This window comes from Musca domestica, unplaced genomic scaffold (assembly GCF_030504385.1).
Source record: "Musca domestica strain aabys unplaced genomic scaffold, Musca_domestica.polishedcontigs.V.1.1 63, whole genome shotgun sequence".
NCBI classification, from domain to species: Eukaryota; Metazoa; Arthropoda; class Insecta; order Diptera; family Muscidae; genus Musca; species Musca domestica.
In genome coordinates this window covers 3,362,840-3,387,850 of record NW_026712370.1, presented here as the reverse complement: position 1 = coordinate 3,387,850, position 25,011 = coordinate 3,362,840, and the positions used below count along the sequence as shown (strand labels likewise).

Here is a 25,011-nt window from a genome sequence, read left to right as displayed (position 1 = left end):
AGTGCATTCATAAGGTATCTTATCTGTGTGTGTCTTTTTTTTTTTTTGAAAAGGTCAATATGTTTTGAAAATAAAATAATTAATCTTATACATTTGGCAAAGTTGATATCTGTTTTCCTTTCAACTGCCTCCACTGTGATTGTAGCACCGCCTATTTTGTTTTGAAAAATTCCCACCAAATGTAAAAAACCAAAATAATAAAATCATTTATGACGAGGATACCAAATATTTTCGAAATCTACGCCACGTGATGTATTTTGATAACTGTCACAATATAGAAAATAATTATTTTAAAGTTGTCATAATGATAACGGGAAAGCGTCAATCAAAACAATGGTAAAAAAATAATCAATACTCCGACAAGTAGTTGACTGGACTATTCACCTTTATACATATACATGTAGAATGGTGGCATCAATAACTCTGACGTCTTCAGGTCGATGGCGTTGAATCACATTTTTTTTTCAAAATTATACCTTTGACACAATATATTATTTTCAAAATTTATATTCATTTATCCATTCTATGCAGTAAAATTTGTAATTAACGAAAATACTGGACATCATTATTTGAAATTTTGTTTCCTTGAATCATGGTTCAACGTATTCAAGGTAAACTCATATCGAATATGCATGACCTGGGTCCTCAATTCTTCCCTATGAAAACTTTTGCAATTGAATAATTTTATAAAGAAAATATTTTTCATTTCCTATGTTTTCTAAAATAAGAGTCCAGCCTCAGCTCTACATTTTTTTTGCAATTTACCTTGCCGAGCATTTACAAATTCCTTTTGATTCGCCCCAGTTGCTTTTCACTTTATTCTTTCTGAAGCATTCGGATTTTTTGCAAGACACAAATCACACACATTGCAACTATCAAAGCAATCCTAATCATAGAATATCGTAATATTTGAATTAAAATTTTGATTGGTACGAAGTTGGCCCTTCCTCCGGGCCCTTCCTCACAAAATTATGTTTTTATACGGAGGATATATTAAGTTTATCATTTCTTTTGTAACTAACTACAGGATGAGATGAAAAAACTGCAACCAACTTCAGAGTGCTGTCTTTTCCAAGTCACTCGTCCGATAGCTGTTAAAATTATTGCAGTGACAGCTGATTATATTGTTTACAAGCGTACAAAAGCCTTTTGGTGAGAATTTTCCAGAAAAAAAGTTATTCCCTATGGAATTCAAGCGTGATAGTGTGATTTCTTTATATTTGGCTGGAAAACCACAAGTTGCTATTGTTAAAGCACTCCAACATTTAAATGTGAATAAATCTTTTGTTTCTCGTACCATCGCTCGTGACACTGGTAGCGTAGCCCGACGTCAAGGAAGTGGACGGAAAAAAACAGCAGGATCAGCAGAAATGGTTGGACATTACAACAGTACTCAGCACCATCGCACTCAGCGCGCGCCACCCTAGAATGGTTACAAAATGAGATTCCTCGCTTCATTTCCAGCGCACAATGGCAACCAAAATCTCCAGATACCAATCTGTTGGACTATTGAGTCTGGAGTATTTTGGAAACCAAGGTTGGCACTAAAAAAACCTGAAGCAAGAGCTTCGCCGGGAATGAGCCAAAATACCGCAGAGCAACATTCGGGCAACGTGTGACGGTTTCATTGGCCGTTTGAAGGCCATAATTCGTGCCAAAGGTGACCAATTCGAACAAATCTAAACTTATTCTAAAATTTGATGCTAATTCCGACATGTTTTGCTTTCATTCAATAAAATTTAAGAAAAATGCAAAAATTATGGCCTTTGACTTTGTTGCAGATTTTTTTTATCTCACCCTTTTGGTATAACACCCATATAACTGGACCGATAGGTTTAGGATGTTCTAGTCACAGTTATAAAGCAAATTCACTGTAAATTGTTAGATTGTGTTCTCAGTATGTGGGAAACATCCTTGCATAGAACTGTCCACATAGATGCAAGTTTTTGTTTTAGTCCTCATATAAGCGTACCTCCAGATATTCGGCATTTTAACCAGAATGGTTTCAAAGAGTGCCACGTCTTAGCATAGTCACCACATAACGGTACCAAAATGTTTTCAAATTTGGTATTTGTAATGGGTACGACTTCAAACAAAAGTCCAGGTCTTCATTATTTTAAAATTAATTAAAAGAATTATTTAAAATTCTTTGGTATTACCAATTGGTATTACCTTCTTTGATAGAAAATCATGCACATAGGACACTTTCTTATATCATCAGTGTATTTATAAGCCCTTCCAGAGCCAAAATCATGGATTGTTCGCTAACAAAATAGGGACCCCGCCGAAAATCATGAACATTTTTATAAACACTGTTTTTTATGAAAACATTTAAAGAACCTCTGCAAACATTCCTGATCAAAAATAATGTTTTTTTATAAAGTCTTTCGGCAAAACGTAAATATTTTAAGAAGATATTTCCAGGACCTCCCAGTTCAAAATCATAGTTTTTCTAGACTATCTAACCATCAATCTTATTTTTATAAATTTTTCGAATATGGATTTTTAAAAAATATTTCTTCGAATATTCGTTAAAGCGTCTGTGGGTTTTAAGAATATTTCTACAAGCGTTACTATATGTCTGTCAAGCGTTAATTTTTTAGGACAATATCTTCAAATACCACGGACCGAGAATCATGAGTATTTTTACAAGCCCTTCCTGGACCAAAAGTCTTTTTACAAAAGAACTCCCGGACCTACAGGCCAAAAATCAAAATTTTTTCATCCTTCACAAAAACCGTTGATTTACATATATATTTTTTCTTAACAAGAACGAAAGAGAAGATTCTGTTGGAACCTTCTTTAAAGACTTTGTTGACAACATTTGCCTGATGCAGCTATTCAAAATTTTTTTTTTATATCAGATCTACATAAAAAAATATATGCTTTGATGCTAAAAATACGCCCACGAATAGTTTTGTTTTCTCAAGAGTAATACCAAATACAAATATAGGTTAATTTAAACCCCATTATTTGCGATGATGCGAGTTTTGTAGAAAAAAGTGCGTCTGTTATGCGATTAAAAGTCGTGCTAATAAAGATCGTGTGTCTCTGACCACATTAGCAGTCTTATGCTAATCAATATGTGTAAGTATCTATGGTAATATTGGCAAACACAATCAACTGTCAATCAAAACTGTTGTTGATCTATAAACATAGACGTCTACTATTTGATCTTAAAACAAAAATAAATGTAGAATAACGTTTAGTTTGTTTGTTTTTCAAATTTTTATTTTGGATTTATTATTTTTCTTTCGTATAATGGAATTTTTTCTTATTTAGCTTATGGTTTACTACAAGTTAAGTAAGAAAAGAAAATTTGACATAGCATTTTATAAAAATGGTATGATATATGTTTTTTGTTTTTGTAGTGTATATAAAAATGCCTAGCGAATCGTCGTGTGAATGAAACATAGCACCACACAAATTTATCAAGTGTGGCACCAACGACACACACACATATCTCATCATAAATTTTACACTTTCGGCTTTCAATGAATGAATGAATACCTGAATATAGTTATGTTAGTTGTTGTTGTTGGTTTTTTTGTTAACAATTATTTTGTATTGTATTATTGTTGATTGGTTACTGTTGCTTAAGAAGATGTTGGAATTAAGTAACTGGGGTTGATTTTTTTTTGTTTTTGCTGCTAACAAATTTGTTGTTAAGGAAAACTTTAAAGGAATTTTCCAAAACCGTTAAAGCGGTTTTCTGTCCAAAATTTTGTTTACAATTGTTGTATATTGTAGTAAAATTTAAAAAAAAGTATTCCTAACATAAAAAAACATTGTTTTGTTTTGAAATAATCAAGAAATTTGGAAAGGATTTAAAAGAATAAAACAGGAACCAAGGAACTGCTGGCAGACACCATCAAAAACTGTTCACCCCTTACGCCCATGCATTCGGGTTTGGGAATTTGGGAAATTTCATTGTTATTGTTATAGTTTGTCTTTGTGTTGATATGACATGCACGAGTAAAGGGTCATTATTGAGATGTCCGCCCAATTTGCTTTTGTCTTAAAAATAGAGAGTAGCTTAATGTGTTCTTGTTGTAGTTTGGAGGAGGTGTAGGTTTGCAATCACATCTGCGCTGCTAACAAACCCCCCGGGTTAGGAGTGTTGTTGTTGTTGTTGTTTATCATCTTTTTATAAATCGGTTACCTACTAACTGAGTTGTTGTTGCTTTATAAAAAGAAGAGAGGTAGTTTTTGTATTCTAATGTGATTTATTTCTTCTTATTTTTGGCATTTTTGCCATCGGCATTATTCTCCACTTTTTGCTTCTTCTTTTGGGGTTGTGCCTCATCTTCTTCCTCTTCGCCATCCTCCTCTTCGTCAGACTCATCATCGTCCATATCTACAACTTCGACTTCATCTTTGATGTTTTGGCCATGAATGTAGACGGGACCATTACCCTTGATCAGTTTGAAGACGGCAGATGTTTCATAGAATTCAATATCGGGATTGACGGCGCGAGTTTCACCAGCTTTTAAAACGGCAATGGGAATTTTCAAATTGTCTTTAATGGTGTGGACCTGCAAACAAAATTGAGACATATATTAATTTATTGTTATCATCGATGCGCACTTAGGGTAGATAGATTAGGAAAAACATAAATCAAAATAAATTGGTGTAACAATAAAAAAAGCAAGAAGAACTCCCCCATCTATATCATAAAACAATTTGCTTTTATTAGCTTTTCAACTCAACGAGGGAAACATTTTGATTACATTTGATAGATAAGGTGGTGGCGGTTATGTCAAGTGTTTGTGCAGCAGCGTCGACTGACACCTACTTATACCCCCCAAAAAACCCCATTATCACGTGTTTGCGTACCATGGTAATCATAGATTTGAAAAATGTAGGTTTATTTCATGTCAAACTAGATATGACTGGATAAACTTTCTTCATTTTACCCTTCTTTGAAGAGTGCAATCACCCTTGGTTTATGATATATATGATAAAAGTAGTCATATAAAAAATCTTCAATCAAAAAAAATCAAGGCCAAAATGTTGGTTTCAAGGAAAATAACAAAATTGTAAAGCCAATCTTATTTTGTTTTGGAGATCTCCACACCCAAATTATAAAAACTTACCGAGAAAAATGCAAGATTGTTATTAACGTTATTCAGCAAAATTATATCTAAACAATTTGATTTTTAATTCATAAAAAAACACTAATAAAGTGATAAAATTTTCCATTTTTTTTTTCCAGTTTATAATTTGTATAGCATACTTCTAGGGGCAAATGAAAATCTGCTGACTTTAAAACTTCTTTTTAATGATAAGTATTCGGTTCGACCATGAACTATCATTCAAGCTGGACAATTAGCATGGAGGAGAAGTAGAAAGAAAGTCCAAAGAACTACTATTCCTCAATGGGTAAAGGTTCTCTCACGCATTTGAACGAAATAATTGTGACCAGTCTAAAAATTAATTTACAATGATAATATTCAACCCGCCTTCTGAAGAGAATTGCCTTATCAGCGTTTAAGCTTCTAGTTCTATCACAAACATGGATAACTTCCTACAACTACCAAGGGAAATACCATAAGACAATTTCTCACACAGAAGAACAAATGTTCGACCGATTCAGTCTCCTCCCAGTTTTGAACATTCCTACATTAGTCGGTGTAAGTCACCGCCCTACTTGGAAGTCATGGCCCATTTAATTTCAATAGAAATAATGGGTTTCTCCATTATAAAGAAAGATTCTAAACTCGTAAGAGCTCTTTAAAGTATTGACGCAGGACTTGTTCTATATATGTCGATAGCTAGGCGACCCTTACGTCAAATAGCATACCATCTCTTCAAGAGCTATTGTTGATTGCAAATCAACTCAAATATAAGTAGATAACCTCGTCAAACATGTCAAACTTTGTTCGGATTTGCAGATCAACCACCAACACTTAGCTACCCTACCCGGCTACATTAGCTGATGAAACGATAAGCGATTTATGGCGTTGTTCAATTACCCATATGCTACTACATTTCAACGATGGCAGATGGAGTCTTTGTGTTAGACCCACAAATCCAATAATTTCGTATGCTAGAACGGGCTCCGTTCTGTCTCCTATAAATAGGGATTAAAAGTACAGAAAGGTCAGTTTGGGTAAAAGGACGCACAGTTGCCTCGGATTCCTTTCATCCCGGAGTAAAATGGGGAATAGAAAATGAAATATTAATAACATGGGTGTTAGCTATTGATTGCTGCGGACAATATAAAAAGTCACATTAAGTAGCACAAACATCGGATCTTAAAAAAATATATGAAAATCGTACAACTAGTCGGATGCAAATTTTTAAAAGTAATCATTAGCCAGTCACTGTGACAGTTCTGGAATGCTCTAGATAAGGTTAAATCGTTTGTCAAAATCTGTTGGGTCCCTTGACACTGCAACATATCTAGCAATGAATCGGCCAGACGCGGATCTAGAGATTGAGAACTCAGTGAAGCCATCCTTATGTCACTTCTTCCATAAGCATTACATTGGGAGATTTCAACAGAACTGGCTAACTGGAAGGGGGTGTAGTGTCTCCAAAAAGATTTGGCCGGTGAACTCCGAAAGGAGATCAAGGTTACTCATATCCATGACAAAGCTGTACTTGAAGCGGGTGATAGGCCTAATTACAGAACACTGCAACATAAAGGCCATGATATCCAAATGGAGGGTGACGTCACTGAATACTGCAGGCTTTGTCAGGACGAGGAGGAAACTGAAACGGTGGAGCACTTACTCTGCCACTGCCCAACCCTAATAGGAGTTAGACAGAGGCAACAGGGTAAGCAAATTCTGCCAGACTTGTCCTCCCTCTCCGACACAGAGCCAGCGGCCATTCTTCAGTTGGTGATAGGCCTAATTACAGAACACTGCAACATAAAGCCCATGATATCCAAATGGAGGGTGACGTCACTGAATACTGCAGGCTTTGTCAGGACGAGGAGGAAACTGAAACGGTGGAGCACTTACTCTGCCACTGTCCAACCCTTATAGGAGTTAGACAGAGGCTACTGGGTAAGCAAATTCTGCCAGACTTGTACTCCCTCTCCGACACAGAGCCAGCGGCCATTCTTCAGTTAGCCAGAAGACTAAAATGGCTAAGGGCGACACGCTGATACATCGTGGATGCAAACCTACTACTAACTTCTCTACTCTTTATTCAGATTCTCGCTTCTTCACTATCCGTTATTCATTTCCTTCTCTTCTCTTTATTCTATTCTCCTATCTTCATAAATTAGAATGAACACAATGGACCAATAGGTCTCGCAGTGGAGGGATTGTTTTTACAACCGCGCATCATTTTACCTAACCTAAACTAGCCAGACATTCCTTACTCCAGCCTAAAATATATTTTTCATACTTCTTGATTTATTTTATTATTATCATTCATACATTTGTGTTGTATATGGCAGGAACTCTTTTTAATTTCGTATGAACAAAATTGTAAGGATTGAGAGAGATTCGTTGTTGATATTCTCATATTTCAATAGCTTCCATTCGCTACCAAAATAAGCCCAAAACTTTCCATTTGAATTGAAAACATAAAAAAGCACACAAAAATACTTATTATTGTTTTATCTTTGGTTGGAGAGAAAAATTCCCTTAGACAATTATTATTATTATATAGGCACTAAGTTAGTTATTCCTCAAGTTTAGTATTAGGTAATATTCAAAAATTTCCATTCGCAAACAACTTGTGAATACAACTTTCCATTTCATTTGTAATCACAACCCTGAAAAATTGCCAAAATTTTCCATTCGCAAATTGAATATTTTAAAATTATTTCATATTCTTCACAACAAAAGCGGAAATATTAAACCTAACATAAATCTCTACTTGCAAAATTTTCCACTCAAAAACAGAATTTGCACAAAACATTTTCATTTAATAGGAAATTATTTATAATTTTAAAAAAATCAGTCTTACTTATGAATCGCTGTCCAATCGCTGAATCTGCGTTTTTTCAATTTTTAATTTATAAAAACTCCCCAAAATTTTCCATTCGCAAATTGAATATTCTAAATTATTTTATATACTTCACATTAAAAGCGGAAATATTAAACATAACATAAATCCCTACTTGTTTCATTTTCCTAACATTAATTTTACACAAATTCCCCAAAACTTTCCACTCAAAAACAGAATTTGCACAAAACATTTTCATTTAATACAAAATTATTTATATTTTTTTTGTCAAAAATCGTAGAAATTGTAAAAAATGCATTTTCCCAAATTTTATTTTATAAAAACTCCCCAAAATTTTCCATTCGCTTACTGGTTTTGCACAAAAACTTTCCATTTCAACTCTGCATATTTCATTTAAATCATATATTTTTAAATAAATAAACAAATTCCGGAAATATTGATTCATAGTAATTAAATCGAGGTCTTTGTGAGTTGCATTTCCTTGAAAATACGAAAAACCCCCAAAAATTTTCCACTCCCTAACCGCATTTGCACAAAAACTTTCCATTTCATCTGAATATATAATAAAATTCGCAAATGGTAATTTTCCATTGACAAAAAAGTAACCGTTTTAAACACTGACTGATAATAAATACCACCACTTTGCTTTGGTTTAAACTAATTTGACAATTAACAAAATTCAATTTTTTTGATTTTGTTTTTTTCATTCCACCTACTAATAATGACATAAATATCGGTATGTATATCATCGTTTCAACATTCCCAAGGTGTATATTATCACACAAAAAACAATAAGTTCAAATCAATTGAATTGTGAAGAAAATTGGACAAGTGGTTAGATGGCAAGAAATAGATAATTTCAATTGGAATAACCCTATAGTCGCGATTGTACTCTGTTTATAAAACAAAAAACATACAAGCAGCCAAGTATGGAGGAGCCAAGCGAAACACATTAATGTACAATTATTTAGTTGAAATAGAAATTAATTAGATTTTATAATACAGTGGAATCCGTGTAAGTGAAATTGATAAAGAATGTTACTGTTCAGAGGCCTTTTGTAGCTAGAAGACTTTTAGGAGTTTTTTTTTATGAATAAAAGGCATTTTATATACTTTTGAACACTCAGCAAAGTGTTAAATGCTAAAGAATCAAGTGGTTTCTGTTCACATCACCATCCTGCTAATCCGGCTAACGAGCAGACTATTTCGCATGTTGAGCATGTCTTCTAAAGTGGATGTGGACACATTAGTTAATTATTTTTCTAGTCTACGAAGATTAGAAATTTATTTTCCGACACAAACAATATTAAATGTGAAGAAAGTTCCTTTTTCAAGGACAAGTATTACTTCATATTGAACTTTTAGCAAAGTTAGAATAAGTTAAAGCGGCGCCAATTTCGGCAGGTTCAAACTTTTTATTATTTCTTTCACCGTGTGAAGAATTTTATTTATTGTCAATTCAATTGTGTTAAAATCCCTCAAATTTTGGTCTTGGGTCACCCGTCAGCTACAAATGTGGTTAAAACTTAGTTATATTGATGTAAATTCCAAAATCTCGACCTATTTTGAAAAATGTTGTGAGGAGGTTTTCTACTGACTTAACTTCCACAATGTACTATTATAGCCACTTTGGCTGGAAAAGGGATCAGGACTATAACACTCTTAAAATCGACAGATTTCGCTGTCTCTAAATGTGAATTTCCATCTAATCAGAACCTGAAACATTAAATATGTTCTGAACACGGAGGGTTTATGTTCTCTAAAAACCCAAAACTCCAAATAAGAACTAATTACAAGGAAAAACGTGTAAAAAACCTAAAAAATACTTAAAATGTTGGAGTACCGTTGAATGAGGTGTTTTCCCAATAGTGAACCCAAATTGGAAGCGATATGGGGCCATACCAAATATAGGGTCCATTCTGCAGGGGATGGTATTTGTCATCTGAGAATTTAGACTTTTATTAGAATATTCGTTTAAAAGTTACTTAAAATCGGGAGGTACCACTATATGCGGACAGCCCAGACAGTGAACCTATGCAGACACTTTTGTGAGGAGAGAACAGATTTAAAACATTAAAAATCAAGAGGTACCGCTATATATAGATCATTTCATATATCATAAAGTAAAGAGTAAAAAAGTTTGGACCGAATTTCATTTATTTATTTATATGTTGCAATGAAAAATACTCTTCACTATTCGGAAGGAACTTTAAAGTACCTCTAAAACTTCCAAATATTCCGAGTACAGTTATATGGGTATGTACGTGTACGAATTCCAGATAAGAATTTCATATAATTCTGTTGTAGCTAAAATAATTCAGGTGAAAAATGTTGCTTAAATCATCAAACTACCCAATATAGGGAGCTATCAGAGGTATATATGAAAACTATACGAAGTTGTGGATCTGTTCATTAAACTTTCTATCATGTGAAGTAGTACTCATTACGAACGCCAAATACCAAATTTAAAACAATTCCAGCAAAAATCATCATAAAAGTATCTAATATAGGTAGGTACCCTTGTATGGAACCTATACGAAAACGTGGACCTCTATAGCCAATTATGAACTCTAAATACAAAATTCTTATAATTCTGTTGAAGAATGTCGCAAAAATTATGTAAATATCGAATTTGGGTGGTACACTGGGGCTACCTGAAAACGAGGAATTCCAAATACCAAATTTGAAAAAATTCAGTTGAAAAGTGTGACTAACATCATCAACATATCGAATATGAGTTATATATGAAGACTATACCAAAATTGTAACCTATATAGACTATGCAAGGATGTTTCCTACATACTGGGAACGCTGCCAATTCGTGTTAAAATTGTAACAAAAAGGTAAAGTAGCAAGGGGGCTATAACAAAACATATATGGCCCATTGTCAATACCCAAAGTTCTACGGCCATAAAATACATCATCCATACTATGGTGGAGGGTATAAAAATGTTGAGGTATTGCAAACTTCTGAGCCAAACTTCACTGTTATTTCAAACAAAAATTATACTTTTTAAGGTGTTGCAATAGGAATGAAATAGGGTAGTAAACTCAGAAATAAACAATTTTTATGTTTTTTTTTTTTTTTTTTTTTTTTTTTCAATTTATATTTTATCCGTTGGTCCCTCCGAAATGGGTTTGAACGGCATTTCTGGCTACGTCATATGTGGGCAGGTGTTATTTTTAAATAAAATTGCTATTCTGGGTCATATTCTTTAAAGTATTCAATGGAACGCGTGACCTCAGGATAGTGTCATAAAAAGTAATCAATCTATATGAGAACCTATTTTTGATCAGGTCAACTCCCTTCAGATTCCTGTTGAGTAGATTTGGTAGTTTTAATTTATCATTCCTATCTCATAATGATCTGTCATGGTATCACAGCAGTCCATGGTATCGGTGATTTCTTTTGTCGGCATAAAATCCAATTGTTTTTATTGCACACCACCATAATGTCCTATCAAAAACAGTATTTCCCTCAGTACCCCATTTTTGTGTTAAACTCAAGTACCTGTACCAAATTCCATTAATATGGAGTTGATTGTCTGAATTAAAAAACCGATCATATGAAAAAAATACTAATCAATTCTTATCTATACCAAGAAAAAAAAATAAGACAACAATTGATCAATGCAGAAATGAAATTATTAACAACAAATTATCAAATATGACGTTTTTTTGTCACCGTTATATTCTGATGAACATTATGATAATGGCGGGAGCTAGAGGGCTTGTCAAATATTATCAGTGATTGCTCTTAAAAAAAGTAAAGAAAAAAATATGAAATGTTTGTTTGCTGTCGTGTAATCTATATGCTCTACTACTAGGCAATGTCCGGCGCTGCGGCACACGCTAACTCTAAACGCCAACAACAACAAACAGTCTCAAGCGCTGTTTCCAAAAAACCAAAAGTGACAACTTATCACAAGTGAATTCAGTCATTCATTCGGATTTTAAACGCGTTACAGAACGCTACAAAAAGCGCTCTGACTTCTGCCTGCTATTCAAACTGGACGAAAAAGATTGTTTCATTTATAAAATGGCAGACGATATTGAAGGTGTGCAAAAGTTTAATATTAATTATTTAAATTATAAATGCAACAAATTCACAAGTTTAAGAAAAAAATTAAATTATATTACTTCTTTAAACAATAGTGGGAATTTATTTAGCCGGAATCACATCGCTTGTCGTTTAAATTGTAAAACGTGATTTGAATTTAGAAACGGAGTGCGTCGTTGTCAGTTGGAATTGTTTAAATAATTACAAATTGTTTTCGTTTGATGGCCACATTGCTTAGTATGGATAACCGGAAGATTAAATACAATTTGAAATTATTATGTAGTGCGATGAGAAGATTTAATTGTTTCGATTGTGAAGATGAAGCGATAAACTTTGACATGCACATGTACAATGAAACAGCAGACGTTTTTTTTTGTTTTTGAAAATTATGCCAAGTGAAAATACAAAAGAGAAATAAGGAACCTGTTGCTAACTCTCTCTCTCCCTCAGTCTCTGACATCACAACAATAAGAGACGACACCACTTAATGATTCCAATGTCGCCGCCAGTTAGCCACTTACCAGCCGCGGTGGCATAGTGAGAGATAAACGTAATGTGTAATCAATATGAGTGTGCATCTTTTTTTTATTTGATTAAACACACCTATAACCGATTAATGTGATAAATTATAAAATTAAAAACAAATATTCGTCGGGAAAAATGTTATCATTATGAAAACAAGGACCTTTTGTGAAAAATGTACTTCAACGCACATGTGCCTTGCGCCTTACCTTAAAGTACACAAATATTGGCGCCATTAAAAAGAATGTAATATTCGTAATTAAAAAAAAAACGATTTTACTTGAAAGATTCAATGAAATGAAAGTGAGGTTGAAGAAAATAGGGATTCTTAATTCATCGATTTTTTTTAAAAGATTTTATTGAATATGGACCTGGTGAGCGTCAAGGCGAATTTAAAGTCTATTTGTCCCCAAACGGACGAAGTCGAGGCATTGTGAACGAGCTTAAGGGAGACTTTGTCTAAAGATTTCTATATTTATAGACAACCTCAAGGTCTCCTTACAAACAAACGGGACTGCAAATTTGTGATTCTGTTATTTCAAATAAAAATTATACTTTTTAAGGACTCGGATGAGGTGTTGGAATCATAAAAACATTTTTTAGATAGAAACACGTCTATCCTCGTAAACTCAAAAATCGCAACTTTTCTCCACGTCAGGGAGTTTCAGTCAAGGACTACTGAAGGCTTAAGCCATGGAATTTCAAAAAGAATTGTGAAAAAACGCGTTTGTAAAATTAAATATTGGACTTTTTGTTCAAATTGAGGATTTTGCTCATGATTTTCTTACGAAAAAAGTCGAACTGAATTTTAAAAAATCCTCTCTGTTCGTCCTTAGACCTTTATGTCTATTTCGATGGGCTAGATATCAGGGAATCAGGATACTCATTTGTTTTATTCAAATTGTGAATTTTAATCATGATTTTCTTGTGAAAAGGTCTATGGACGAACGGAAGGGATTAGTTAAAGTCGAACCTTAGGTAGTATTTTTAGATGGGCTAAATGTCGAGGAATCAGACACTCATTTGTTTTTTTTTTTTCTAGAATTTAGAAAATACTGAGCAAATAGTTTTTTTAATTGTAAAATATTCGATACCAATAATTAGGACTCAAATTGTGCATACTCAAAAAGAATCGCCGTAGTCTTGAATCATGGAACCCCCGCCGATGCCTTAAATCAGGCATTGTGAGAGAAAATTCATTAGCATTCATTAATTTTGTTGTGAAAGAATTTTATTTTTAAAAATTCAAGTTAGTTCCACAACTGAAATGTGAAATCATGAAATTTTAAAGGGTATTTAAGAAGCACCATTGGAGCCTTCAATTTTGACTCATCAGTTTATTGGGTCATCCTATCGTGATTCTTAGATCAAACCGGTCTTATATTCCTTGTACCTAGTGTTTGCAAGAGACATTTTTAACCAACTGTGATGTGAGACTTTTTTAAAGTAGCTGATATAATAGATTATCGGTGGTTCGGCAGATTTATCGATTGCGTCGTTCCCAACTTTTTGTGAACTCTCGCCTTTCAATATTTTTGCAATAACGAATGACACTCGATTTGATGGCATTTGACCTAATAGCTTTAAGGACCGTCTCTGGCTCTAGTTCTGTTATGCTATTGCAAAATTCTCCAACCATTCGGCTGTCTTCTTAATTGCCAGAATCTCTGCCTTAAAACGCTACAAATGTCATTCACTTTGTATGAGCATCTAATAATTGGTTTTAATTTAAAAGTATTTTAAAAGGACCACTGGAAGAAGTAGTACCATCCAGTCCAGGTTATTTTTTAATTTATCAGTTGTTGGGTATGGAAAATGATTTCCTTTGGGGAAGTGAATTTGCTGCTCTAGTGGGATACATAAACATTCGGATATGAGGCGTTCTGTCAGAAAGGCTTGGAATAGCGTTCAATTTGTTATTTTTTTAATTTATCAGTTGTTGGGTGTGGAAAATTATTTCCTTTAGGGAAGTGAATTTGCTCTAGTGGGATACAGAAACATTCGGATGTGGGGCGTTGAAATAAAAGAATTAAATTGGATTAAAAGATAAATTGGTTTGAGCCCAAAGTTGAGCTGTCAATTATTAAAGCATTAAGAATAATATTCAAATGAAAATATTTAATTCAACCTTCATTTTACTATTGTTTTCAACTTGTGTGTGTTGGGAAACGTTTCGGTTATTTCGCCTGTTTCTTTAAATTTTCCAATATTTTGTTTGATATCATAACCTGCGACATTACACATAATTAAAATTTCTCAATACTTGAATTGGAATTTCCCAAAAAAAATTGTTTCCAAAGCAAACAACTCTTTCCAAAAAAAAAAACGTGAAGAAGTTTGAATAAACATTTCCAACCTCCTGTTTCTTGACATATCTTATCAATCAAACAACAAAAAATTTAGAAATCATAAAATATTTAAAATGTTACACTTCCCATATTATTATCATTTTCAAACAAATATTTACACAAGAATTATATTATTGAAAAGAAATATAAAACAAGTGTCACACATGCATGCAGCAGAGCACAATTAACACGCTTTGTTTGTAGGAATTTTTGTGTGGGTTTTGAGGAAAAAACGGGGCAACATTTTGAAATAACTGTAAGAACGACAGAGGACATTGACACAAAAAAATAAGAGGTATTGGGTTTTGATCAACGTTGATTTGGTCGCGGAAAACAGCGCAATATTTAAATACAAACATGTAAAGCAAATTGCGAGCATTGACACAAAAATATAAAGAATCAGTGGGTCACATAACGTCATATCATTAATCAAAAATAAAAACAAAAGAAAAAAATATTTCAAACTTTGGGAAAATTCCCAAAATTATAGGGATTTCAAAAATAAGCCCCCCTGATAACACACAAATTGATAGATTGTTTTTGGTATGCAAACTATTTCCATGAAATTAACTAAATTTCCAGTCAAATGGCGTAAAGTGAATAACAAAGAAACCGGCAATTATTTCATTACTGTTGGGAATCAACCATGTGCAGCAAAAATAATTATATTTTAATTAATTTTTTTTGTTCTTTTATTGCTTTTCTTTCTTTTTGTAGCAAAATTATATCACGAGGATTTGCCAAACATTGGACGAATAGCAAAAAATCGCACCAAACAATGCTGCCAGCCATCGACATTGAAGAAGTTTCTACCAATTCTAGATTGGTTACCCAAATATAATTTTAGCTTTTTGGTAGCTGATTTGGTGGCTGGTCTGACAGTGGGTCTTACCGCCATACCCCAGGCCATTGCATATGGCTCGGTGGCTGGTTTGCCAACACAATATGGTTTATATTCAGCATTTATGGGATGTTTTGTTTATATTGTATTGGGCACCTGTAAGGACATTACAGTGGGTAAGATGGAACAAATTTGTTTTCAAAGATATGAAAAACTAATTCATTTTTTTTGCATTTTCCAGGTCCCACTGCCATCATGGCTTTGATGGTACAAACCCATGTCACTGGCAGTGCCGACTATGCTGTATTGTTATGTTTTCTTTCGGGATGTGTCATCTTAATATTGGGCTTCTTAAATCTGGGCGTATTGGTGAGATTTATTTCGGTACCTGTGACGACAGCATTCACCACGGCAGCTGCCATCACCATTGGCAGTGGCCAAATTAATAATTTATTTGGCATTAAAAGTAAGTTTAAATATAAAATCAAAGTTTTAATTAAAGCATTGCTTTTAATATTTATTTCTTTGTAAAGGTCCTTCAAATGAATTTTTGGAATCATGGGAAAATTTCTTTACCCACATTAAGGAAGCAAGACTAAATGATTCACTTTTGGGAGTTATAACCCTAGTTGTGTTGCTGTTGTTGAGGGTGAGTTTTAGGATTTTTTAAGTCCAGAAGATAATGGATTATTTAAGGTGAGAATGCATAGAGGATTTTTTTCTGGCTTGAGTCATCTCTTGGTTTCTTTTTGTAATGGAACAAAAGAGCAACAAAATCAACTTAACTACTATAGTTATTTTATAAAAAGTCAGAGACATATGCCAGAAAGAAAATCCTTCTATTTATTTTCACTTTTAGGAACCGCTTCATACTTATTTTTTGAAGTCATTGTACATAATAAATTGTCTTGATTTTTTATATGTCCTAGCCAACATTTAATGTTTGTTCCCATTTCTTACAGAAAGTCAAAGACTTGCCATGCGGCTATAAAGTGTTGACAAAATACATTTCCCTATCACGTAATGCGCTGGCTGTTATCATTGGTATTGTTTTATGTTATTGCCTTAAAGACGGAGACAAACTACCATTCAGGGCTAGCGGTGAAATTACGAAAGGCATACCAGACTTCAAGTTACCACCATTCAGCACACCTGGTGAAAATGGTACAACATTGGGTTTTGGTGACATGGTTTCAAATCTGGGCGCATCTTTGGCTTCGATACCACTTATCTCGATTTTGGAGAGTATTGCCATTGCCAAAGCTTTTTGTGAGTATCACGTTAACATTTAAATGTGTCTCCAAAAAACTGATAAAATATAATTTCCCAAAATATGTTGTTTTGCAGCCAAGGGAAAAATTGTCGATGCTTCACAGGAAATGATAGCTTTGGGTTGCTGCAATATTTTGAGCAGTTTCTTTTCATCGATGCCCATTACGGGTTCCTTTACTCGTACCTCGATCAATCATTCAAGTGGCGTTCAAACTACAATGGGTGGAGCTGCCACCGGTGTTTTGGTTCTCATGGCTTTGGCATTTTTGACCACCACATTTTCGTATATTCCCAAGGCCACATTGGCTGCCATTATTATATCGGCCATGATATTTATGGTTGAATATGAACGCATCTATGAAATCTGGAAATCTAAAAGTAAGTTGGAAAATTGCATAAACCTGTCAAAATAAAGTGAATTTAATTCATCCATTCCATTTTTTAGAAATCGATATTATTCCCTTAGCCGTCACCGCCTGTGTGTGTTTGTTCTGGAGTCTGGAATACGGCATGGTCTGTGGTATTGCCGTCAATGCCATATTTATTCTCTACAAAAGTGCAAGACCCAAAATTCAAATCCATTTGGAAAAAATTAATTCCACTCCCGTGGCCATTGTGGAAGTCCAAGAAAATCTTTGCTATTCTTCAGCTGAATATTTGAAATCCAAATTGATTAAATTTGTGGCAATACAGGGTGATGGTATTGTTAAACTTGTTGTAATTAAAGGAGAAGAAATTACCAACATAGATTCTACTGTGGCCATGGTAAGTATAAATATATCTCAATTTTGATGTGTTTGCAATAATTGAGTTTGTTTTCATTTTTCTAGAACATCATCTCCCTCAAAGAGGATCTCTCAATGTTGAATTGCGGTTTGATTTGTTGGAATTGGAATTATGAGGCAGCTGGTGTTGTTTGCCGTTTGCATAAAAAAGAAAGATCAATGTTTAAATTTGGCAAATCATTGGAAGATGTTGTCACAGATATGGCAGAAAGTACAACCTTACAATTAGATACTGTTAATGAGGACTAGTACTCTTAAGAACTGTTTAAAAAATTTCTAAAATCTTGTTTTTGCACATATTCAGACCGATTTTATATATTTCTTGGGATAACATTTCCGAAATTTTGTATATTAAATACTCTCCATATTTAATGTTTTCGAAAAATTCCTTTCAATTACAACTTCTGTCGTCCAAAGGCAGGAGTGGCAACTACAGGGGAAATTTTCTTTATATTTGAGCATATTGTTTTGTATATATGTAAGTTCCGTAATTTTAAGATGTTCCGTTTATTGTTATTGTTACGAAAAAAGACTGTTGAAACAATAAGTTATTGTTATGAAATAAAACGATTTTAAATGATATCATGGTTGCATTATTCCTCTTATAAGCTTTATCGTGACAACATACATGGCCGACAGTACTCTAGAATCAATTCAGTATAAAATGGCGAAGGCAAATATTCCAAATAGCTTCAATTAAGACAGCTTAGACAATTTGTAAAATTCAGGCTCAGATGAGATCAAATGGGATAAATAATAATTTGTCACTGTTCACAGAGTGCCATTTCAAATAAACAGATAATTATGGACTATTTTGGTCTTTCTATGTACGAATAATAAATAAATTAATAAATGGTCTGGTTTAGACTGATCTTAAAAGTTTTAACAAGTAAAAAAAGCTGTAAGTTCGGCCGTGCTGAACTTTGCATACCCTCCACAATTTGCAACGAATTTGGCAATTTTCAAAAAATTAAATCCGTTAAAAATTCTGTTAAAATCTGTTCTGTTAAAAAATACCAAATGTAGCCGTAATATTAGGGTCTAAACGACAATATTTAAATGCGAAACTTAAAAAAAATCGGTGAATAATGTAGCTAAAATCATAAATATAGGGAGGTACTATTATATGGGGGCTATACCAAAATGTGGACCTGCAGACAATTTTCTGCCTTAGGCTGTAGTATCCATTACGAACTTAAAATACCAAATTTGAAACAATTCCGATGAATAATATCGCTAAAATCATCAATAAACCGAATATCGGGAGGTGCCGTTATATGGGGGCTATACGAAGACGTGGACCTGCACAGACAATTTTTTGTCTTAGGCTGTAGTATCCATTACGAACTTCAAATACCAAATTCCGGTGAATAATGTCGCTAAAATCGACAAAGTACCGAATATCGGGAGGTACTATTATATGGGGGCTATATCAAAACGTGGACCTACATGGCCCATTTTCAATACCAAGTCCTGCAGACATAATATACATTTGAGTAAAATTATATGATTCTATTTCATTGTGTTCGGAAGCTAGAGTTATTTCCACAGACGGACATCGCCAAATCGACATAGAATTTTGTGCTGATCAAGAATATATTTACACTTTGTGGGGTCTAAAATGTATATTTTGAGGTGTTACAAACGGAATGACATACTTAATATACCCTCCATACAATGGTGGAGGGTATAATTAAAGGCCATATTTGAGTTAGGCAATACTATTTTACAGTTCAGTAAACCAGTTCCTAAACGTATGAGTAATTTCATCAATTTCATATACATTCACATCACTCATACGCAGAGTTCTCACACAGAAGACCGGAGTCCACGAAGCTAGATAAGAAACTAGTTCGTTCGATCGCTCTAGAATTGACCACAACTGTAGTCCCTATTTATTATTCAACAGGTAGTATGGAAAATATATTTTAAAATTATTATAGCATACTTTTAGGCAGGGAATTATTCTATAAAGTTTATTAATAAGAAAAACATAATTCAGTGAACCGGTTGAGCTCTGATAGAGCAAAACGTCGATTTGAAATCTTGTTCAGTATCTTCTCCTGTGCTATATTAAAGTTCGTTCGCATTTGTTTCTAATTATATTTTATTTGGTTTAGAGCCTAAAATCAAGTGATACTGACATATGCCAGACTAACCAAAAAAAAACGAACTCATTGGAAATGTTCTGCAAAGGTTTTTGACAAATATACATAATAACGTATTACCCAACAAAAAAGGTTGTTTAATTTGTTATAATGTATAAAGGTTCAAACCTACTTGTTTAATTACACATTTGATTTAATTTGCTAACATAAGAGCATATATATGGCCAATTAATTTGTTTATAGTAAAACACACTCTTATAATGTCGTCATATCTCAGGAAACATGTGACCATAGCAATGTTAGAATTGGTGTACTTCACATTAGTAACAATGACGAATCAGTGATCTAGTTGAATAAAATTGCGTTTTACTATCTTTACAATTACCCTTTGAAATTTTGTCTTTTGATTACACTTAATGTTTTTCCCCCAATTGATTACATGGTTCTTATCGCAATGTGTAGATATTGTATTAAATGTTTCGTTTATTTCATAAAAAATGGAATAAAAATTTTTACTTTAATTTGAGCAAGGAAAATTTGAGGTGTACAACATTTATAAGGGTAACTATAACATTCCAAATGGTTGGAAACACTAGTGGAGAGATGCATTCACATTAAATGTGGGTAAAATTCAATACACAAAAAAATGGGGAATTGTGTTTGGATCCTAAAGATTAATGATCAACAGATATCCTACTTTAGCACTATTAAAGGGTGAAATGAAAAAACTGCAACCAACTTCAGACTGCTGTCATTTCTAATCCACTCGTCCGACAGCTGTTAAAATTATTCCAGTAACAGCACATTATATTGTTTACAAGCGTACAAAAGTATTTTGTTGAGAATTTTCCAGAAAAAGTTATTCGTGATGGAATTCAAGCGTGATAGTGTGATTTCTTTATATTTGGCTGGGAAACCACAAGTGGCTATCGTTGAAGCATTCCAGCATTTAAATGTGAATAAATATTTTGTGTCTCGTATCGTGATACTGGTAGCGTAGCTCGACGTCAAGGAAGTGGACGGAAGAAAACAGCAACATAAGCAGAAATGGTTTGAAAAGTAAAGAAGCTACTTGATCAAAACCCACGTCGCAGTTGAAAAAGTAAAAAAAATGAGCTGGGGGTAAAGCCATTGAAATTCCAAAAAGTGCAAGAACTTACACCGCTACAGAAAGAAAATAGACTCAAAAGAGCTAAAGAGTTACTTCGCTTGGCCGAAAGTGGTGCACTGCCGAATTTGATTTTCTGCGATGAGAATACATTCGATCTCCAGCAGTTTGTAAACAAACAAAATGATCGTGTTTACTTGGCCAAAGAGGTCAGCTGAAAATGTGCACATTCGGTTGGCCACCAGAAATCAAGCGCCGGACATGGTGATAGTGTGGGCCACCATAACAGCCGATGGTCGCTCTCCGCTCGTATTAATCGACCGTGGCATCAGAATAAATGCCGAAAATTATCGCGAAAATATTCTGGAGGGTTTATTAAAGCCTTGGGCACGCAATCATTTTGGCCGCAAACCTTGGACATTCCAACCGAACTCAGCACGCGCCACCCAAGAATGTTTACAAAATGAGGTATCTCGCTTCATTTCCAGCGCACAATGGCCACCAAAATTTCCGGATACCAATCCGTTCGACTATTGTGTCGGAAGTATTTTGGAAAGCAAGGTTGGCACTAAAAAATACCAAAGTATCGATCACCTCAAGCAAGCGCTTCGCCGGCAATGGGCCAAAATACAACAGAGCAATGTCCGGGCAGCGTGTGACGGAGATCAATTCGAACAAATCTAAACTTATTCTAAAATTTGATGCTATTTCCGACATTTTTGCTTTCATTCAATAAAATTAAAAAAAAGTAAAAATTATGGCGTCTGACTTTGTTGCTGTTTTTTTTATCTCACTCTGTTTACTGGGACTCACTTACATCGCATCCCATTGAAATACAATTGCGGCGCCTTTTAATTAAATTAAATCTATAAGGCAGAAAGATCAAGCTTCTCAGTTTCGTGATAGCCTAAGCTCTTTTCTAAGGAATAGGTAAAAAACAAAGCTTTAAGAATTGTAGCAAGATATTTTTTCTACTTTAACCATTTAAATAATTAAAGGTAGAGTCGTTACAGCAATTGCTACGGTTAAGGTTGACTATATTTCCTGTTGGTAGAAGTAACACTCATCCCTTGGAATATAAAGCAATACGTCAGTCAAGATATGCAAAGTGTTACTTAGACATAACAGATTGAATACAGTTCTTCAATAAGATCCAATCCTGTCCATTGGTTGCGCATTGAAGATATATCAGTTCAGCGCATCTTAGATGACTACGCACTACACTGCATTAATTTGTAATTGCCATGACAAGTTTACACCACTCATTCTTGAAGATCTGGCAGTATGTACTTGTAGCAGTATGTAGAAGTAGCTCCTTTTTAAAATCAAAACAGAATACAGAAAGTTTATATTTTCAGATGAAATTGCAAAATTATAAATTCGGGTATAGGGGCCCTAAACGTATTAATTTTGTTTCAGTTGGAACCACATACCGGTAGAATAGGGCCTAATAGGTGAAGCAAAAAGCTGGTGTAACTTTTCAAAGTGACGCCACAAGTGCTAATGACTTTTCTGCATCCCGAGTTATTGGTTTTTCAATTTATTAACTTGAAAGTCAAAGCTATCCATTCCAGCCCCGCTGAGTTAATTTATGTTTATATAGTTTATACTAGATTCGAATACCCCTTGTTCCATTTTGTTGAAAAAAGTTGTTGAAATTTAATCTAGGGCTAGATCCAGTCCTAATCGACATTTCCTAATACAGTTTTTGACACAAAATTTTGATGTGCATATCGTAGGTGGTATGGATTTCCAAAGAAAACCCATTTTGTCAATTTCGAATCGATTTCTATTAATTTATCTTTTTTACTCCCAATATCCCTACATTCTTATCCTTTCCGGTGTGGTATCGTGCAGGAAATATCAGCATTTTCACATCAAAACTAAATTGATATGCTTACATTGTTTGGTTCATTTAGGGGCTGTGGTTCTTGGGTATGTATGTAGCATTGATTATATATGTAATGTTATCAAACAATATTCGTATATGTACAACTCGTAACACTGTACTTGAATCGACGACCTTGAACTATGCACATGTAATTGATGTACCCTAATTATTGTTTATTCTTTTAATGCCTCTCTACATTTTCAATATGTAAATATTTTCATTATGTTTAATACTTTATAAATTTCCACAAACATACACGCACATTCCCTTTTCTCCACCTTTTTTTGGAAGCAATCCATTTTTCCCCGGACTGCCTGCTACCGGCCGGCCGGCAAACAACAGACAGCAGTAGTTTGCGTGGTGGTGGTAGTAAAGTGATATAGAGAAGACATATTAATGACGCTTTTTTTCTGTCGCCGCTGGTGTTTTTGTTGTTGTTGCTGCTGCTCTAGAGTACATTGTACAGGCATGTGTTTTAAATAATGGTACACACAAAAAAGTATTATATACTTTAACAAAAAACACGTCTAAATGGTACTAACACAAAAACAAAAGCAAAATAATACATATCAGCTTCTAACAACCAGTGAATTAACCTAACTCTGATTTCAAACATCTCTTGAAGGTTATAATCGAAAACGTTTCCGCGACGACATGAAATGCTTTTAAGTCTAGCTTACCTCGACAACATTGAATTCACCCTCTTTGGCTTCAGCACCCAAAAGAATTTGTCTGACAATTAATTTTTGGCCGCGGGGGAAATCTATATCGTTGGACAAAACTTCCCATTCAACTTTGCTGCCTTCGCCGCTCAATGTAACACCTGGAAAAAAAGATAGCTTTAAATACTGCACTCATATGAAAAAAATAAAGTATCCAAAAATGACATCAAGTTTTGAAAATTGCATTTTCGCGACAAACCAACCGCCATTTTTTGCACGCTCTATAACTTGTGCAATTTGTCGTCATTTTAATCCAATACATATGCCATTTTATTGGGCAACATCTTTTTTGAAATATTTACCATAGAATGATTCGTCAGACATTGTGATTCTGTGGATTCTTTTGGATTAGTTTATTATGTAGCTGGGTATTCACGCGTCACTCGCTCGTGTTTTTGCACAGAAAAACCGAAATTCTTTCTTTTTTGTTTAAAGAGACAGCAAGAAGAAGCCGGCGTAGTGGTGACAAACAATCGATGATGCTATCGTAATAATCGATATTTTATCTCCAGTGTCAATATCAATTGACAGTTTTTTGCCAATCGAATAACACCGTATATTTTGTAATACCATGTTCTCATTGACATGTGAATGCGATCGTAGTAGCATACATGACACAATTAAAGAAGGTAAAACAAAGTTATCCCCTTAATACAATTTTTTTCTTTTGCTTCCCTTATTCTGTCAAAACATATACACATTTTGTGTATGTATGTGTATTGTTTTGTGATAAATTATTTCAAATTCGGTTGCAAAACAAATGCATATTTTCGACGGCAATAAGCAACACATTGTACGATTTGGATATAAAATTGTATTGTCCTAATATTTTAGATTCAATATTGTGGAATAACCCCAACATTCCATTCTACTTTCGTAGATTTTCCCCAATATATGAATTTTGTTAAAAAAAAATAAACAAAACCAACTGTTGCATATTTAAAAGTCTATTTGACACCATAAGACTCCAGCACAGAGTTGCATTTTTCTCATACTCATTTTTCTTCATACTTAAATTAAACTTGTAATAATGAAAAAGATTTATGTGTCCGACAACATCATTTTTTATGTTGTCGGACACATTTTTTATGTTGTAGGACATGTTGTCGGACATGTAGAGTGGCACGTACATGGTCAAAATGCATGACATCGAAATCATGCACTTTTGCATGAAGCCTTCAGCGCACATGGTATATGCATTCATTTTGCTTTTTACTTCGTGCTGTGACATCCCAAAGTGCTGGCAACGACTCGTAAACTTCCAACAACTCAAAAACATATTTTTTTCAGTATCCGACATCTGTATGCACCGTTTCACTTTGAAAAAAAAAAAAACGTCGCACTCCACCACAAACACGTCAAAATCGAAGGTCATGCACGCAAAAAATCAAAAACTTTTGATTTGGCTACATGCATTGTATGTGT

At 34.0% G+C, this 25,011-nt stretch overlaps 2 protein-coding genes across 2 annotated transcripts; one reads left to right on the top strand and one right to left on the bottom strand.

The window, feature by feature from the left end:
* Nucleotides 1–3,658: 3,658 nt before the first annotated feature.
* LOC101891237 (nucleoplasmin-like protein) lies at nt 3,659–24,055 on the bottom strand. The gene is made up of 3 exons (XM_059129607.1): nt 23,889–24,055; nt 23,545–23,687; nt 3,659–4,535 (listed from the first exon to the last, which is right to left on the bottom strand). The coding sequence occupies exons 1-3, from the start codon at nt 23,908–23,910 to the stop codon at nt 4,227–4,229; spliced, it is 474 nt and encodes a 157-aa protein (XP_058985590.1). The 5' UTR covers nt 23,911–24,055; the 3' UTR covers nt 3,659–4,226.
* LOC131805868 (sodium-independent sulfate anion transporter-like) lies at nt 11,866–18,339 on the top strand. The gene is made up of 8 exons (XM_059129606.1): nt 11,866–11,987; nt 15,577–15,876; nt 15,942–16,166; nt 16,234–16,349; nt 16,663–16,969; nt 17,048–17,350; nt 17,418–17,737; nt 17,803–18,339. Exons 1-8 carry the CDS (start codon nt 11,969–11,971, stop codon nt 18,004–18,006), a joined length of 1,794 nt encoding a protein of 597 aa, XP_058985589.1. The 5' UTR covers nt 11,866–11,968; the 3' UTR covers nt 18,007–18,339.
* Nucleotides 24,056–25,011: the final 956 nt, after the last annotated feature.